The following is an 18,350-nucleotide window of genomic DNA, read 5'->3' as shown; positions in this document are numbered from 1 at the left end:
CAGTCTCTCAGAGGTACTTTCATTAAAATGGACGTTCCCAGTCCCCAACAGGTTGAGTATGTGCCATCTGTAATATTATACATCTCTCAACAATAAAATGCTTCGCCGATATAGGAGAGTAATTATTGTATATTGCCCTTCTCAGTATTTGAATAAAGTAGGTCTACTTTGGCATTAAAGTCTGCACAGATGACGTGTACTGGAACATTTTCTGGGGTTCATTTAATTTATGTTGCTTATAAAACATTTAGCGTCGTAATCGTAAATGATTTTTAGGTCTGCAGTAATTTTTAATAATGAGAACTTATCTGATAACATACTTGCAGAATCCACGAAAAGCGGGAAAACTCATCTAGAACTACTATTCTAGAAACATTTAGCTCTGTGGTTAACATTGTTTAGACGATTGTTTGTCAAGGTGAAACTAGATTATCAGTAGCCTTAGCGTATAAAAAAAAGTGTCTAAAATGAAATAGTTGGTTTATAAACAACCCCAGACCACAGAGACAAGATGTTTGAAATTCCCGCGGCCCCTGCTCAACCAGACCATATCAGAAATTTCGACTGGAACAGTGCAAATGCTCCACCACCGAAAAACTACTCCATGCCTAGCACTATACTTAACCAACAAGGACTGCAGTGACGATTCACTTTACTAATTTTCAATTGTAATAGATCATTCTCAGCCATTAAATATTCTCCTTATCACTGCGTTTGTGTGTAGTGACAACCACGGCATCCGAAAATACGTTATGAGATAGTAGCATTTCGTTCAACATTGCACTGAGAATGGTGTGTTAAAGATTCAAAACAGTTCCATCAATTCTTTTGTCATAGCAGCTATTGGTGGTTTAATATGAGTTCCAGTAACTAACAGTTAATTCATATCCCTGTCAGACGAACAAATCAATCCTCCAGAATACGTTGGCAATGTCGTTTCTAACATTCCCAGCGTAAATAATGATAGCTGCTCGTACATGCGGCGCATAGAAACTACATGCGGTTTCCCACAACGAAACAGCATCTCTCTCTGCGCTGAACTGCGCTCCTGAAAAATGGTTATGTGCCTCATCAGAAGTTAAATTTCGAATGTGTGGCGGTCCCTGTGGTAATCAGTACTGCAATAACATAGACTGTAATGATGATAACAGTTTGGTACAAACTTATAAAACCTATGCGGCAGAGACGTTCGTCCACCACTGGTAGTGCGTGTAGAGCAAAATCTAGTACCATCGCGCATGAGCATATACTCGTTTATCCACCGCCTACAGCACATTCTTATCGTGAAGCCCAATACGCTTCACTAGCTTTTTTATTTGCAGATCTTTCCAGTCGTCTCCACTTATGGCGGCAGTAACAGCTACAGTTCGGGATGACCGAGAAGACTAGAGACTGATAAATGCGATTTTACAGAACATTATATGGAGTATAGAATGATTATTATAGCGCAGAGCGAATCTGGTGTTAAAAGTGAGTCTCTAGATAATATACAACAAATGATCACAGACACATTCTGCTATATAAAGGGTATAAAAAAATAGAGTGAGCTATCAGAAATGTGACCTACATAAATATTATTGACAAAAGGTGACAGTGGCCCTTACTTTTACTGAAGTATGTTCTGGAGAATGAAAGGACGTAGAAAGCATTCAACAGAGAATAATATAAAATATAAGATTTGAGTTGGATTCATGACATTATAAATCAGGTTTGATTTTGTGACTTTCGCCGATGACGCTGTATTTTCTGCAGAGGCGGCGCTAGAGCATCATAGCTATTGGAAATTGCTGCGCCTACAACTGATTTAATGAAAGAGTACACGAGCCGGCAAAAAGGGATCCGTTTCAAAATATCAAGAAAGCGTATATCACTCAAAAATGAGTCTACAACTGTGTAACGAAGTATGCACTATTTTGAAACTTGCTGGCAGATTAAAATTGCGTGCTGAACAGGGGCTCGAACACGGAAGCCTTCGTGGACAATGCTCGTGTCGACTGAGCTATCCAGAAATGGCGACACCTCCTAACCCCTCACAGCTTCATTTGCGCCAGTACCTTTGTCCTGCGTGGCTTACCTGTGTACCTTGCAGGACTGGACTGGCACTCTGAGGAAACGATATCTCGGAGAAACACCTTACAAGGGGACCTTCTCACGAAGGATGGACGGAATACAGATGGCGATGGCGTGATTGTTGCTGTTAGAAGCAGTTTACCTTATAGCGAATTGAAGTTGATAGTTCCTGTCACTTAGTATGGGTAGACATAATTCTTGGCAACCGGAATAATATAATAGGTGGGTCCTTTTTCCGGCCTCCAAACTCAAATTATACAATTTCTGAAAACTTGAATCTAATTTCAGACACTTGCCCGACTCATGCTACTGTAGTTGGTGGTGACTTTAATTTACCGTCGATATGTTGGCGAAAATACGCATTTAAAACATCCGAAATCATGCTACATGCACTCTCTGATATTGTTTCGAGCAATTAGTTCATGAACCCACTCGAACAGTAAACGATTATGTTAACACACTTGGCTTCTTAGCAACAAATAATCATGAGCTAATAGCGAGCGTCAAAATTGATACAGAGATTAGTGACACAGGGCTGTCGTAACGAGACTGAATGCCGCAACTCCCAAATCCTTCAAAAATAAACGAAAAATGTATATTCAAAAAAGCAGATATAAATTCGCTTGACGTCTACGTGAATGACAATCTCCATTCCTTCCTAAAAAGCAAAGTAAGTGTAGACCAGATGTGACTTCAATTCGAAGAAATAGTATCGACAGCAATTGAGAGATTTATACCAAATAAATCAACAAACGGCAGAGCTAATCCCCCATGATACACAAAACACGTTAGAACACTATTCCAGAAACAACTAAAAACGCATACCAAATTTAAACGAGCGCAAAATTCCCAACATCGGCGATCTTTTACAGAAGCTCGAAATTTAGCGGTAACGTCAATGGGAGATTGCTTATAACAGTTACCAAAACGAAACTTTGTCTAGAGACCTGGCAGAAAATCCAAAGAGATTCTGGTCGTATGTAAAATATACTGGCGGCAAAACACAATCAATGCCTTTTCTGAGCGTTAGCAATGGAAATACTATCGTTTACAGTGCTGCTGAAGCAGAGTTACTAATCACAGCCTACCGAAATTCCTTCACCAAAGAAGACGAAGTAAATATTCCAGAAGTCGAATCAAGAACAGCTGCCAACATGAGTAAGTTGGAAGTAGATATCATCGGAGTAGTGAAACAGTTTAAATTACTTAATAAAACCAAGTCTTCCGGTAAAGACGGTATATCAATTAGGTTCCTTTCAGAGTATGCTGATAACAATAGCTCCATACTTAATCATATACAACTGCTCGCTCGACGTAAGATCAGTACCCAAAGATTGGACAGTTACACACGTCACACCAATATTCAAGACAGGCAAAACGAGTAACCTACTAAACTACAGGACAATATATTAACGTTGATGCTCAGCAGGATTTTGGAACATACATTGTGTTCGAACATTATGAGTTACCTCTAAGAGAACGGTCTATTTACACACTCAAGATGGACTTAGAAAACATCATTCTTGTGAAACACTACTAGCTCTTTACACGTGCAAAGTGTTGAGTGCTGTCGACAAGGGATTTCAAAGTGATTCCGTATTTCTAGATTTCCGGAAGGGTTCTGAGACCGTACCTCAAAAGCGGCTTGTATCAAATTGCACGTTTATGGAATATCGTCTCATTTAGGTTACTGGATTCGTTATTTCCTGTCAGAGGTCACAGTTAGTAGCGGTTGACGGAAAATCATCGAGTGAAACACAAATTATTTCTGGCATTCCCCGAGAGGGCGTTATGGGCCCTCTGCTGTCGCTGATCTATGTAAATGATTTAGGAGACAAATAGTTCAAATGGCTCTGAGCACTATGGGACTTAACTTCTGAGGTCATCAGACCCCTAGAACTTAGAACTACGTAAACCTAACTAACCTAAGGACATCACACACATCCAGGATTCGAACCTGCGACCGTAGCGGTCGCGCGGTTCCAGACTGTAGCGCCTAGAACCGCTCTGCCACTCCGGCCGGCATTTAGGAGACAATCTTAGCAGCTGTTTCAGGTCGTTCGCAGATGATGCTGTCGTTTTCGTCTAGTAAAGTCATCAGAAGATCAAAACCAATTGCAAAACGATTTAGAAATGATATCTGTATGGTGCGAAAATTGCCAACTGACTCTAAATAATGAAAAGTCTGAGGTCATACACATGAGTGCTAGAAGGAATCCCTTAAACTTTGGTTCCACAATAAATCAATAAAATCAAAAGGTTGTAAATTGAATTAAATATTTAGGAGCTACAATTACGAACAACTTAAATCGAAAAGACACCTAGAAACTGTTGTTGGCAGTACGCTCAGAGGGTGCAACAGATCTGCTAAAGTGGCTGCCTACACTACGCTTGCCGGCCGGTGTGGCCGTGCGGTTAAAGGCGCTTCAGTCTGGAACCGCGTGACCGCTACGGTCGCAGGTTCCAATCCTGCCTCGGGCATGGATGTGTGTGATGTCCTTAGGTTAGTTAGGTTTAATTAGTTCTAAGTTCTAGGCGACTGATGACCTCAGAAGTTGTCGCATAGTGCTCAGAGCCACTATGCCACTACAGTACGCTTCTCCGACCTGTTTTGGAGTACTGCAGCGCTGTGTGGGGTCCTTACCCGACAGGATTAAGGGAGTACATCGACAAAGTTTGAAGAAGAGCAGCACGTTTTGTACTATCGAGAAATAGGGGGGACAGTGTTACGATCATGATACAGGATTTGGGATGGAAATCATTAAACAACGGCGTTTTTCGTTGCGGCAGGATCTTCTCACGAAATTTCAATCACCAAATTTCTCTTCAGAATGCGAAAACATTTTGTTGACGCCAACCCACATTGAGATGAACTATCATCATAATAAAATAAGGGCAATCAGAGCTCGCGCGGAAAAATAATAAATGTTCGTTTCCTCCGCGCAGTGCTCCAGAGGGGAATAATAGATAATGATTGTGAAGGTGGCTCGATGAACCCTCTGCCAGGCACTTGTAGTTTGCAGAGTGTCCACGTAGACATTGATGGATACAGGTCCAGCTCTCATACTAAACACTGTTTTTTCATATAGACGCAAACATGTTCTATTAGCTTCCTGCGATCGGAAAGTGTTATTTACAGACGAAGTTTTGAAAAATTAGTGTAGTATTTTTAAGTGGTTTTCAATAACTCATGGGAACGCAAATGAAAAAACTTAACTTGGAGATGAGAAGCTAGCACTACCTGGTAATGTACAGAGGGTCAAACAAAACCCTATAATGTAAAATTAAGATCGTAATAAACGAAACCCACTGACGATGGCACAAAGTTGCTAAAGCGTGTTTGGATCTATATGAAAAAATTGTTTTTCATAAAAGGTGGATCACGTATCCAGCACACAGGAACATTCATTAATGAAACTGAATAGATTCTACATCTTTTTAATAAATGCGGGGTGTTCAAAAAGTCTCCACGCAGGGCCGTATGATTGTTAGCCGCGCGTGCCGTGAAATTGTTCGCCTGCCTTGGTTTTTCAATGAAACAATAAACGCACAACGTTACTGCAGAGATATTTTGTACCCATTCATAGGACAACTTGTGTTATGCGAAATACTGAACGGTTATTTCCAACAAGATGGTGGAACCGCGCATACAGCTCGCATTTCGATGTTACTGTTTGCAGATGTTTTTGGTGATCGCATAATTTCACAGGGACTTTGGCCTCCACGATCGCCTGACCTAACACCACCTGACTTGTTCTTCTGGGGCGCAGCGAAAGCAACTGTCTATAAAAATCGTCCAAACTCCATCGATGAATTGAAAGCTGCAATATCCACTTTTACTGCTTATGTTACAGAAGAAATGTTACAGCTTGCGTTTGGAAACATGATTAGACGAATTTAATTGTGTATTCAACAACAGGGGGGACACTTTCAACATTTAATGTGAAAATACACTCCTGGAAATTGAAATAAGAACACCGTGAATTCATTGTCCCAGGAAGGGGAAACTTTATTGACACATTCCTGGGGTCAGATACATCACATGATCACACTGACAGAACCACAGGCACATAGACACAGGCAACAGAGCATGCACAATGTCGGCACTAGTACAGTGTATATCCACCTTTCGCAGCAATGCAGGCTGCTATTCTCCCATGGAGACGATCGTAGAGATGTTGGATGTAGTCCTGTGGAACGGCTTGCCATGCCATTTCCACCTGGCGCCTCAGTTGGACCAGCGTTCGTGCTGGACGTGCAGACCGCGTGAGACGACGCTTCATCCAGTCCCAAAGATGCTCAATGGGGGACAGATCCGGAGATCTCGCTGGCCAGGGTAGTTGACTTACACCTTCTAGAGCACGTTGGGTGGCACGGGATACATGCGGACGTGCATTGTCCTGTTGGAACAGCAAGTTCCCTTGCCGGTCTAGGAATGGTAGAACGATGGGTTCGATGACGGTTTGGATGTACCGTGCACTATTCAGTGTACCCGCGACGATCACCAGTGGTGTACGGCCAGTGTAGGAGATCGCTCCCCACACCATGATGCCGGGTTTTGGCCCTGTGTGCCTCGGTCGTATGCAGTCCTGATTGTGGTGCTCACCTGCACGGCGCCAAACACGCATACGACCATCATTGGCACCAAGGCAGAAGCGACTCTCATCGCTGAAGACGACACGTCTCCATTCGTCCCTCCATTCACGCCTGTCGCGACACCATTGGAGGCGGGCTGCACGATGTTGGGGCGTGAGCGGAAGACGGCCTAACGGTGTGCGGGACCGTAGCCCAGCTTCATGGAGACGGTTGCGAATGGTCCTCGCCGATACCCCAGGAGCAACAGTGTCCCTAATTTGCTGGGAAGTGGCGGTGCGGTCCCCTACGGCACTGCGTAGGATCCTACGGTCTTGGCGTGCATCCGTGCGTCGCTGCGGTCCGGTCCCAGGTCGACGGGCACGTGCACCTTCCGCCGACCACTGGCGACAACATCGATGTACTGTGGAGACCTCACGCCCCACGTGTTGAGCAATTCGGCGGTACGTCCACCCGGCCTCCCGCATGCCCACGATACGCCCTCGCTCAAAGTCCGTCAACTGCACATACGGTTCACGTCCACGCTGTCGCGGCATGCTACCAGTGTTAAAGACTGCGATGGAGCTCCGTATGCCACGGCAAACTGGCTGACACTGACGGCGGCGGTGCACAAATGTTGCGCAGCTAGCGCCATTCGACGGCCAACACCGCGGTTCCTGGTGTGTCCGCTGTGCCGTGCGTGTGATCATTGCTTGTACAGCCCTCTCGCAGTGTCCGGAGCAAGTATGGTGGGTCTGACACACCGGTGTCAATGTGTTCTTTTTTCCATTTCCAGGAGTGTATGTAAGTAAAAATGAATATTCAATAAATTAATAACTTGTATTTCACTGAATTTCGTTTCGGTATATTCACTGCGGCACACGGCACGCGCGGCTAACAATCATACAACACTGCGGAGAGACTTTTTGAACACCTTGTATAAAATGAAAAGCTTTATCCAGTTTACATCATATGAGCTTTATCTCTTTTGTGTCTATTGTATTCTGATGTTTGTCAATACACAACTGCCTCCATACTTCAGGCAATTTATGAGATGATGTATGGTTTCGTAGACGAAACAGGAATTTTTGTAAAAAAGTGCGCAGTCTTCAGCCACCTGCAGTAGGTCTCAGTAGAGGTGAGAAGACATTGAACTGAGATAGTGTCGGAAGTTCCATGCGGCTTTTCGCGGATGATGCTGTAGTATACAGAGAAGTTGCAGCATTAGAAAATTGTAGCGAAATGCAGGAAGATCTGCAGCGGATAGGCACTTGGTGCAGGGAGTGGCAACTGACCCTTAACATAGACAAATGTAACGTATTGCGAATACATAGAAAGAAGGATCCTTTATTGTATGATTATATGATAGCGGAACAAACACTGGTAGCAGTTACTTCTGTAAAATATCTGGGAGTATGCATTCGGAACGATTTGAAGTGGAATGGTCATATAAAACTAATTGTTGGTAAGGCGGGTACCAGGTTGAGATTCATTGGGAGAGTCCTTAGAAAATGTAGTCCATCAACAAAGGAGGTGGCTTACAAAACACTCGTTCGACCTATACTTGAGTATTGCTCATCAGAGTCGGATCCGTACCAGATCGGGTTGACGGAGGAGATAGAGAAGATCCAAAGAAGAGCGACGCGTTTTGTCATAGGGTTATTTGGTAACCGTGATAGCGTTTCGGAGATGTTTAACAAACTCAAGTGGCAGACTCTGCAAGAGAGGCGCTCTGCATCGCGGTGTAGCTTGCTGTCCAGGTTTCGAGAGGGTGCGTTTCTGGATGAGGTATCGAATATATTGCTCCCCCCTACTTATACCTCCCGAGGAGATCACGAATGTAAAATTAGAGAGATTCGAGCGCGCACGGAGGCTTTCCGACAGTCGTTCTTCCCGCGAACCATACGCGACTGGAACCGGAAAGGGAGGTAATGACAGTGGCACGTAAAGTGCCCTCCGCCACACACCGTTGGGTGGCTTGCGAAATATAAATGTAGATGTAGATGAAGAAAAAGAAGCAGAGGAATAAGACCTAGACTAGCGGCATGTGAGATTTTCCCTCTGTTAATACCCTTTGGGCTGACGGCCTTTCTGCAGTTTTAACACTGGTTCACGTCACTGTCAGGCTTGGCTAACACTTGAATGGGTGACACTTCGGGTCTACCGAGCACTATTGGCAAGCGAGGTGTACTCAGCCCTTGTGATGCGAATTGAGGAGTTAGTTGACTGAGAAGTGGAGGCTACGGTCACGAAAACTGATAACGGCCGGAAGAGCGGTGTGCCGACCACATGCTCCTCCATATCCAGTGATGCCTTTCGGTTGGGGTTGACACGGCGGTCGGTCGGTACGGTTGGGCTTTCCGAGGCCTGCTCGAACCGAGAGTTAGTACCCTGTGAACCGGCAGTACGGCCTGCCGAGCGTTCTGGTGTGGGCTGATGCGCCTCGTTTGTTGACTGCCCGCAGGAGTCCGACGCCTGGGGCGGCGGAGGACGAACAGCTGCAGTCGGAGGCGGCGGCGGCGGAGCAGTGGCCGGCGTTCAGCGCGGAGGCGGGCGCCTACCTGCTCGTCAGCCCCGGCGGCTTCAGCGTCGTCCACAGGCCTTTCGCCCAGCGGGTCGCTTTCTGGGACAGCTTGTACACCCGGTACAGTGCTTAGCCTGCTGTCTCTTTCTGCAATAGGAAACAGGAAACTCTAAGCCAAATCATGTATTTGGAATGGCCTTTGTGAAACACTGTTAAATTCTTTACTTATAAGATCTAATTCCATTACCACTGCCAGTACAGCAAGTTACTGACGAGGCGAGGTCTCATGATGTATGCGGATGAACAACCATATTTGTACATTCCATTAGCCGGCCGCGGTGGCCGAGCGATTCTAGGCGCTTCAATCCGGAACCGCGCAGTTGCTACGGTCGCAGGTTCGAATCCTGCCTCGGGCATGGATGTGTGTGATGTCCTTAGGTTAGTTAGGTTTAAGTAGTTCTAAGTTCTAGAGGACTGATGACCTCTGAGGTCATCAGGTTCCGGATTGAAGCGTCTAGAACCGCTCGGCCACCGCAGCCGGCAGCAAAATGACATTCGTTTCTGATTGTCGTGAGACTGGCGCAAGAGATGTTCAGTACGCTGTCCACCGTTTTCTCCCACAAGTTAAAATCGAGAAGCAGCATGTTCCACAACAGATCGAAATGTCTCAGGGGTCAAGTTCAGAATGCGTTGCTCAATGCGCGGCTTCAGTCCAGCTAAGTTCCTAGTTGGAGCACTGAAGACAACACCATTCAGATCACCTCACACCAGAAGTCACACGGATTAAAAGCAGGTGATCTGGAGGGCTAGGCTGTACGGAAATGATGGCTGATAATTCCAGCATGTCCGAAATGCCTCTGCAGCAGCTACTTTACTGACTGTGCAGTGTGAGGAGGAGCGCCATCTTGCATGAAAATGATCCTACCCTCACATCAACGCTGTCGGAGGGTTGGAATGACATTGGTGCACAAAAGACTCTCACAGCGTTTACCACTGATGTTTCAGGTAACAGGGCTCGCAGGATCATTTCCTGGAAGAAATACGGCCCTACGACAAACGATGCCGTCAACCTGCACCACACAGCCCCCTTTGTAGAATGATGTGGTATCGGTTGATGTGCCTGCGAATTTTTCGTTGCCCAAACTCTGCAGTTCTGCTTAACTTACATGTTCTGGAAATGGGCTTCGCCTGTCCACAGAAAGTCTATGGCCATTCACTCTCCTCTTCCAAGCCAGCAGGAAAATCCAAACCAAACATTACTCTTGTTGGCAGGTCAGCAGGAAGCAATTCCTGAACATGGCTGACTTTGTAAGGACACCGATGGATGATGTTTCGTAGGACTTTATGCACCGTGCCCGCAGGCATGTCCAGCGTTGGAGAAATTTCCCAAGCACTGCATGTTTGCACACCCCGCTCGATCCCTCCTGCAATGGCCACATCTTCGACAGACGTCAGATAAACTGCTTTCCTCCCTCTGGACATTGCGCTTGAAACGAACTTGTCTTTTCGAATTTTGTAACTATTTTCTCCACCCACTTAACAGACATGGGATCAATGCCTTTTTTTCATACTCTTGAGTGTCCGAAACATCTGCAGGGCTACTGGTGCACAGTCACCGTTATTTTAAAAGAGGCTTACCAGTAAGCTGAGGAACATCCATGCGCCATGTATCGGGTTGGTGTGCATATTCTGACGCTTACAGCGCCATCTATTGGTCCAGTTTTAATAAATTTGTTTTTATTCCATGACATTTTATCCTGTATCAATAATATGCTGTTCAAATTTAACGTCATTCTGTGCAGTAATTCTCTTTCTACAGCGTTTTCAACTGTAACTTTAGTTAAGGATACCCTGTACATCTCTTCTCACGTCAACACGCAACTTATTGCAACGCAACAAGTTCCCACATTTCCTCATCTTCTTCGAACTCCTTCGAACCTACTTCATTAACTGTAGAATCAAGTGCTATAATATGAGCACAGTCTAAAATAAAAGTGTTCAGAAGTACCTGACTTCATAATACGCCTGGAACCTTATCATGATTTGAAGAGAGCGTTTTGAAGTTTACGTGAGTAAGTTACAAGCACTCTACATGACAACGTACCTGAAGCCCAGAACCGAAAAATCTTATCCATTTTCGATGAAACTTCTTAGAAACACGAAATTCCTAAGAAACTCGTCGTAAGTTAACTTCCAACCCTTGTCAAACTAGGCCTGTAAGTAAGTTAATGGCTCTATAAGTTAATAACTAAATTGTAATACAATAATTTCTCCACTGTAATTGTAAAAGTGATCTATAGATGATTAAAGCTACTACTACTGCTACTACTACTATACGAACCATGAGTAATCTTTTAGGAAATTAGGCCATGAAGGATATTACTTTCATAACTGGCCAAGTCAAGAGATAATTTGTTTGAAAAGTTAATAAGTATGACCTATTTTCAGTTATTTTCCCAAATGGGTTAAATTAAAACACAATCGTAAAAATTTAGCTACTGAAAATATTGTTATCTTGTAGTTTAATGCATGTGTACTCTCCTTACTCTTGTTCCCCTTTAAAAATTAGTGGATAACTTGACCATCTTTGAAACTTGTCAGCATATATCAGTTTGACATATTAATATTAACACTACGATAAACAAATCGAATTCTGAGATTATTGCTACTACTATTATTATTATTATTATTATTATTTAAGGTGGCGTTGTGCTTACGCCGTTTGATACGGCCTGCTGCGATCCCCTCTCCTGCGCCATCCTCTTCATCTCAGAGTAGCACTGGCCCCCAACGTCTTCTGTTATTTGTTGGATACATTCCAATGTTTGTCTTCTCCCACAGCTTTTGCTGCCTAAGGGTCCGTGTACGACCATGGAAATTATTCCCTGCTATCTTAACACATGTCCTATCGTCCTCTCCCTTCCTATAGTCGACGTTTTCTATTGACTCTCTCGAGAAGTTTGTCATTGCTTCACTTAGCAGTCCGCTTAACTTTCAACATATACTGGTAGCTTTCGCGAGAAATGGCCTCTTGGCCTGTCCCGCTCTGCTTCTTATTTTCCTTGCTTCGTCCGTCATGCGTAATTTTCCTTCCGAAGTAACGAAATTCCTTCACTACACCTACACTGTGGATCCCATCCAGTATTGTGTTTCACTTCTTACGCTTAATTTCGTTGTTGAATTACGAAGTAGATGTGAAATATGCATATAACAAAGCTATACCCCGTCGTTTTCATTCTTCTGGAGGCAGTTTCTACTATTCAGGTATGAGCGCTGTCATAAATATAATGAAGATTTGTTTTTGATTATGCGTGTGCCTTCCTCCACTTGAGTCTCTGCACTACTCACATGATTATTGTATGGGTATGTGGTTTTAACTCTTGTTATGTTTACTCTTAAAATTGTAATAGCTGTACTTTTTATGATGCGAGTCAGTAACCGTCATGTTCTGAGATGCCAAATGTTATGTCCTCGCTGCTGATGATAAATGGATGGAAGGTGGCCAAAGGATCTATAGCCGTAGGAATTTGGACAGGCAAGCTAAAGATTAGTTCACACAAGTGCACTTTAAATAAATATATTGTACTCAACTTGTGGGTGAAGAAATGCTACACTTATAGGAATGCGTGGTGTCTGTTCGTTTGGAGATGTCCATACAGAATCCCTAGCTGTGATACAAATTATGTAAACTGATGGTGCAGGGGGGAGGGGGGGGGGGAGATAAAGGAAAGGAAGTGGAAGGAACTAATGATATCTGCTGCATCAGGGCTTCATATAATCAATTTTTCTCGACTGGCAAGGAATCCATAATCTTCAGTGCAGATGTATGTTTACTTTTGACCTCCCGTGCAAATCTAAAATTAGAGAGCACGAAGGACATGGAGGGGCGCTGCAGATAGGTGGGAGTGGGGGTCAGCCAGGGAGCGTACCGAGGTAGCCTGTGCGTTTGTGATTTACACTATGTCTGAGTGGCTCAGAGGTTAACGCAACTACCTAATAAACAGGAGCTCCTGTATGAGAGGCACCCGCATGCCTTGCTCATACTGTTGCATCAAGCAGTCAGGCCTGCAAGATGAGTGGTCTGCCAAGCGAGTGGATTCATTCTTATCTGTCGAGTAACATGAACTCTAGTACTCACATTAAGTTACAAATTATCCTCCTGTATGAATAATGCGCAACGGAAACGCACATCTGACTATCAGTAATTTACAGAACTCTGACTGTTCACTACGCACTGGCAATACCACATTTTCCTTTTTTATTTAACGGCTTTTATCAACACGTGGCCATCGCAGTGAATGTGAGTGGCGCACACATTATAAATTCTGGATATCATGGCAACATACAGTTCGAAGGAAAAGGCCACCAATCTTTTTCTTTTCACTATCTTATTTATTCCGATAAATTCTATAGCCTAAACACACAAATTCTATAACCTACAACAATAACACATGAGAAATTCCGCCCAGAGGGCATGGCTTTACATTGGTGATTCTCTATCTTATGGTCTCGTAATTCTTTAACGCTACAGTGCACTTTCTGGAAAGGATGGTGGATCTTTTTGCTATATCTCACACTTCGACTCTCACAACCATCATCACGAAACTTTCCTCCAGACCGAGCGGTACAAAAGGAACACGCATAACCCACTACCTCTGTAACTACCTAGCTACTCTCCCATGCAAACCACACATACCCAAATTACATGACATACACCACACTACAACACAATAAATAGTCACAACACTATCACTTTCAGCTTTCCCACTTCAATTAGTATTTATCCCAGTTTCACACGACACTGCCCCACTTCGTAATTCTTCTTTCCTACTATGAACTCTGGAGATACATGCACGTCTTCCTGTGCAATGCAAGCCAAGTGGCGTTGCTGGATAGACGGCTGACTCACCTTGCTTCTATCAAGAGTATTATAGTTTGAATCAAGCGTCACACGGAAACATAACATGCAAAGTAATATTAAGAGCATATTCATCACACACGCGAGTCCTCAACTGATACCATGCACGAGTACTTCTCTTTATCCTTTGTCTCATACACAGATTGAGACTCACACAGTACTCAGCATGTGGAAGTACTCGTCTCTAATTTCAAGTCCTGCACACGCCATTCCTTAAATATTTCAACTTATAGTACACACGCTAGTAATTCAGCTTAACTTAAGCACACGGAAGTATTTCAACTTATTGCTACACGTGGTTTCACTGTGATCGTTGGTCACTTCCGAAGATTACTACGCTCCCATTAATATTACCTGCCTGACATTTAATTCTCCCCACAAAAGTTCCTGAAATAGAGATTATTATTATTTCAAACTACTCTTAAATATTCCACATGCATACCATGTCTCCACTCTTTTGTCTTTACGGAGCACACCTAAGACAGGTCTTAACAGCACAAGATCCAGCGGCAGAGTGCTGAAACATGGCCGTTCTTCAGGTCCTCTCGCACCTCTGCCGAGGTGGGGGAAGACCATGCTACCGTATTGGTCAGCCACATTTCAGGTGCTAAAAGCTCCGGTCATCTCTTTGGTTCTACCAAAGGATCGTCTCAAAGATGATCATATATTCACATTCACTATCTGCGGTTAGCAGACGACCATACATTCATTCATTTCACAGATCTCACCAAACTGGATGTAGGGATTTATTTTGTAGGAGTGCACATGTGATCAATTAAATAAATAAATTGTCATTCTTTCCCGCACTGGTATCCGGCTTCGCTGTATTAATTGAAATTGAGTTATTATTAGAAACAATATGTTGTTCTGACAAGAATAATGAAGTATGTTGTACCTATTTTCAATGTCGGGCGGTACTGTACCCTTTCACCTGTTTCCGAGTCCCCATCCAGCACACATTTTCGCTCCTCGCCACTGATTCTGCATAAAGTCCCGATGAAGCTGATATCTCTAGTTCCTTCCTTTCACCCCTTCCCCTCTTCCCTCCACTTTCAGTTTACAAAAAATTTTACACTGTTGGCAACTTGTGGCAGACGCAGCACGCTATAAGCAGAGGCCTCACATGGCCGTACTTCTAACAACGATTATTTACTGGTGGGCTATCAATAACTTGGAATAATGTTCAGCAGCGACTGGCACTTGTATTAGAAGACTGGTGCCCAGGCCTGGAGGTCTCCTTAGTCGGCGGCCTGGAAGTTCGTCATTGGTGGTGATGCTCAAAGTGCTGCTCGCAGCGTCCACGGACTCTTCAAGGCGCCGGCTCCGGCAGTATCAATAGGCTACGATACTACAGTGCCGACTATATCTCTCTTCAATATAAATCGTACAGATGGGTGTGGCAGATTAGGGATTTTCAATTCAATGTGTATAATTCGCGATGTTTAGCTCTTAAGTTGCTTTTCTCGGTTTCACCACCACCACCGTACTTCCCCTCCGGCAACCGCTTAACCAACGTGCCACGGCGTCCCTCATGCCTCAGGGAGTGAAAACTGTTCTGACAAAATTAGTCATTTAGTGCCGTGACAAATATATTTGTAGCTGCGGTTGAGGTGATTTTTTTATGTTAAACCATTTCTAATTAAATGAACACTTTTTTCTCAAACTTTACTACTTATTTCTGTTAGTGAGTGGAACACAAATTTCTGGCTGAGGTTTCCCGTGTATTTATTTTCAGAAACATTTAGTGGTCTGTTCGTTATTTTGGTCCTCTACATATCTGAAAATCACTAGATAGCACCCTGTCGATTCTGACCCAAACCATTTCTTCTGCTTTGTAACTGTTTTCTTTTTCGTTTCATAGATTGAGAACTGTGCTGACTACTATTACTCCGCACACCCAGTATTATTCACTTGCATATATGGAAGTGTCAGAAGTTCGTGTCAAGATATTCTGAGATACGGACACCCACAATGAGTTATTTTTTTAAAGAAAAAGAATCTTAGGCATCGTGATTATATATTCTCCCAGTGGGAATACAAATGAGCGCGCCAAGAGCAGAAAGGCCGACATCTATCCAGGTAAGGTGGTCACGGGAGGCGTCGCTTTGTCGGAACGAAGTCCAGGAATAGTCAGGAGAGACAGAAGAAGGCGCACGTCACGCTAGACTGGAGACCAAAGAACGTCCTTAAGTGGTTCGACGCTCTGGATGCGTCCTGCAGCCGACACACGACTTCCCTTCCAACCTGCTTATCGGTTGTTCAAAAAGTGCTACGCAGGGGATTGTTGGTCAGCGTATTTTACTGGAACAATCGACCTCTACTGAATGATGATTCTACTCGTCACATAGCCACAGTAGTTGGTACGTTAATACTGTGAAGATATGACATTTTCCATGATTTTATAAGTAATAACTCTGACCGATAAACAGCTAGAAATCGTAGAGGAAAAGGTAAATGCAAAACAGAACATGTACATGCGATAAAATCTAAACCGGATAATATATTTCAAAGGATTACAGTTTTAGAATTATCAATGGCTAAAGACACCTTAGAAAACTGTACAAGTAAGAATATTGAATTAATATCATCAATTATTAATGAACTAGAACCTATTGAATTGGAAAGGAAATTACCTGTCAAGAAAACACACAATAAGGCTAAGGACCTTTTCAAAACAATATACGTCATACACTTATAGGTGATAGGCCAACAACAGATTACAACGAAAATTTTAAAAATGATAGAATAGAGATACCACACAGTAATATTAATCCAAATCAATAAAAGGAAAAAAGAAGAAGTAGCAGCAGTTACGATTATTTCACTGCTGCATTAAGTAACGGACTCAATCCCAGATTTCCAAAATTTACACCATCAGGGGATATACGTCATGTCTCATTTCTAAAATCTTTCAGAGACATGCTTCCTGAATCGTGGACAGATTACAATAAAATAAAATTTTTGATAAGGCATATGACTGGTGATATGGCAAAGTGGAGACTGTTAAGATTTGAGGATTGTCAAACGCAAAAAGGTTTTCAAAGGTCCTTTAAATAAAAATATTGGAGTGACAGGGCTCAAAAGAAGATACATCTAGAACTTATGTGTTCCAAAATTACTGGAAGGGTTACAGAAAGTTCGTTGGGTGGCGAATCACTAAGGCAAAACATTTAAACGATCCCACAAGAGAGAAACATTTGATAGAAGTGATTATCAGTCATTTACCAGGGAGGGTAAGAGACAAACTTTTAAAATGACACTGGGGTAAAATTAATAATTGATTAATAAATACACACCACTGAGACACAATCTGAAAGCTGACAGGCTGGTAGGAACAGCAATGACAGTAACCAACGCCATACCGTGTGCAGCCATTGCAACAGAGACAACAACGGTCACTAACACAGATTAGGACAAAGATTACAGTATCGGGCATAACAGCAGAGAACATCAAAATAGGACAATCGAGAGCAACATTTCTAATTTATTTAGATATCATAATGGAAAAAGTTTAAGAAAAGATCTATTACAGGAAAATATATGATCCATCATAGATTTTATACACCAAACGTATTCAAAACCTTTCCTAGACTTTCAGTAACCAGATCAAGACTGTAGGAATAGCAGGAGCTGCAAGTAAACCAGTACGTGAAAACTATTAATTGTATTTACGCTAAATAAATATAAATATCAATACCTAATGTTTGTTATAATAAGTTCAAATGTACCTATGATTCTAGAAATAGACTGATTAACATGATACCAAGTAACGTTGGATTCTGAAAATGCTGTAGTAAAATTTCCATATGGGGCAGATGAAAAAACCTTACATTTTGAATCATTATCTGCACAAAAATTAGATGTAATGCTTACAGCAGAAGCTGAGCTAATGAGTGCAATCAAAGATCTCAGGATTATGACTTACAAATAGCCCAAGATGATACATAGTATGTAGTATGCAGGATCTTATGGAACACTCTAGCGAAGACCGAGCATACCATGATCGGCTGGAAGTCAGCAGGGGATGTTGGGGCGGCCTTCTTGGACAGCAGTGATGTATGGGCTTGAAGGAGTCAGGATGAGAGGCGATGGGACAAAAGAAACAGGTTTAGTTCTTGTACTTTCAAGAGGACCTCACGGGGGAGACGGTGAGGCTGGGCTGGCAGGAGTACATTAGGGTCCGCTGTGGAGCAATGAGGTGGGAGTGCTGAAGTGACCTCCACCATCGTGATGGGCACCCACAGCTGTTAAGGGCATCTCGGCACA

The 18,350-nt window shown here is 43.2% G+C and overlaps 1 protein-coding gene across 1 annotated transcript in view; it reads left to right on the top strand.

The window, feature by feature from the left end:
• LOC126456362 (esterase FE4-like) overlaps positions 1-15,693 on the top strand; it is an 89,969-nt gene extending 74,276 nt beyond the window's left edge. The window contains exons 10-11 of the mRNA XM_050092116.1: positions 9,107-9,286; positions 15,272-15,693. Coding sequence (XP_049948073.1) covers positions 9,107-9,286; positions 15,272-15,293 — 202 coding nt within the window. The 3' untranslated portion in view covers positions 15,294-15,693. The remainder of the gene's footprint in view (positions 1-9,106; positions 9,287-15,271) is intronic.
• The last annotated feature ends 2,657 nt before the right edge of the window (positions 15,694-18,350 follow it).

This window comes from Schistocerca serialis, chromosome 2 (genome assembly GCF_023864345.2).
Source record: "Schistocerca serialis cubense isolate TAMUIC-IGC-003099 chromosome 2, iqSchSeri2.2, whole genome shotgun sequence".
In the NCBI taxonomy this organism is placed as follows: Eukaryota; Metazoa; Arthropoda; class Insecta; order Orthoptera; family Acrididae; genus Schistocerca; species Schistocerca serialis.
This window is presented reverse-complemented; position numbering and strand designations above follow the sequence as displayed.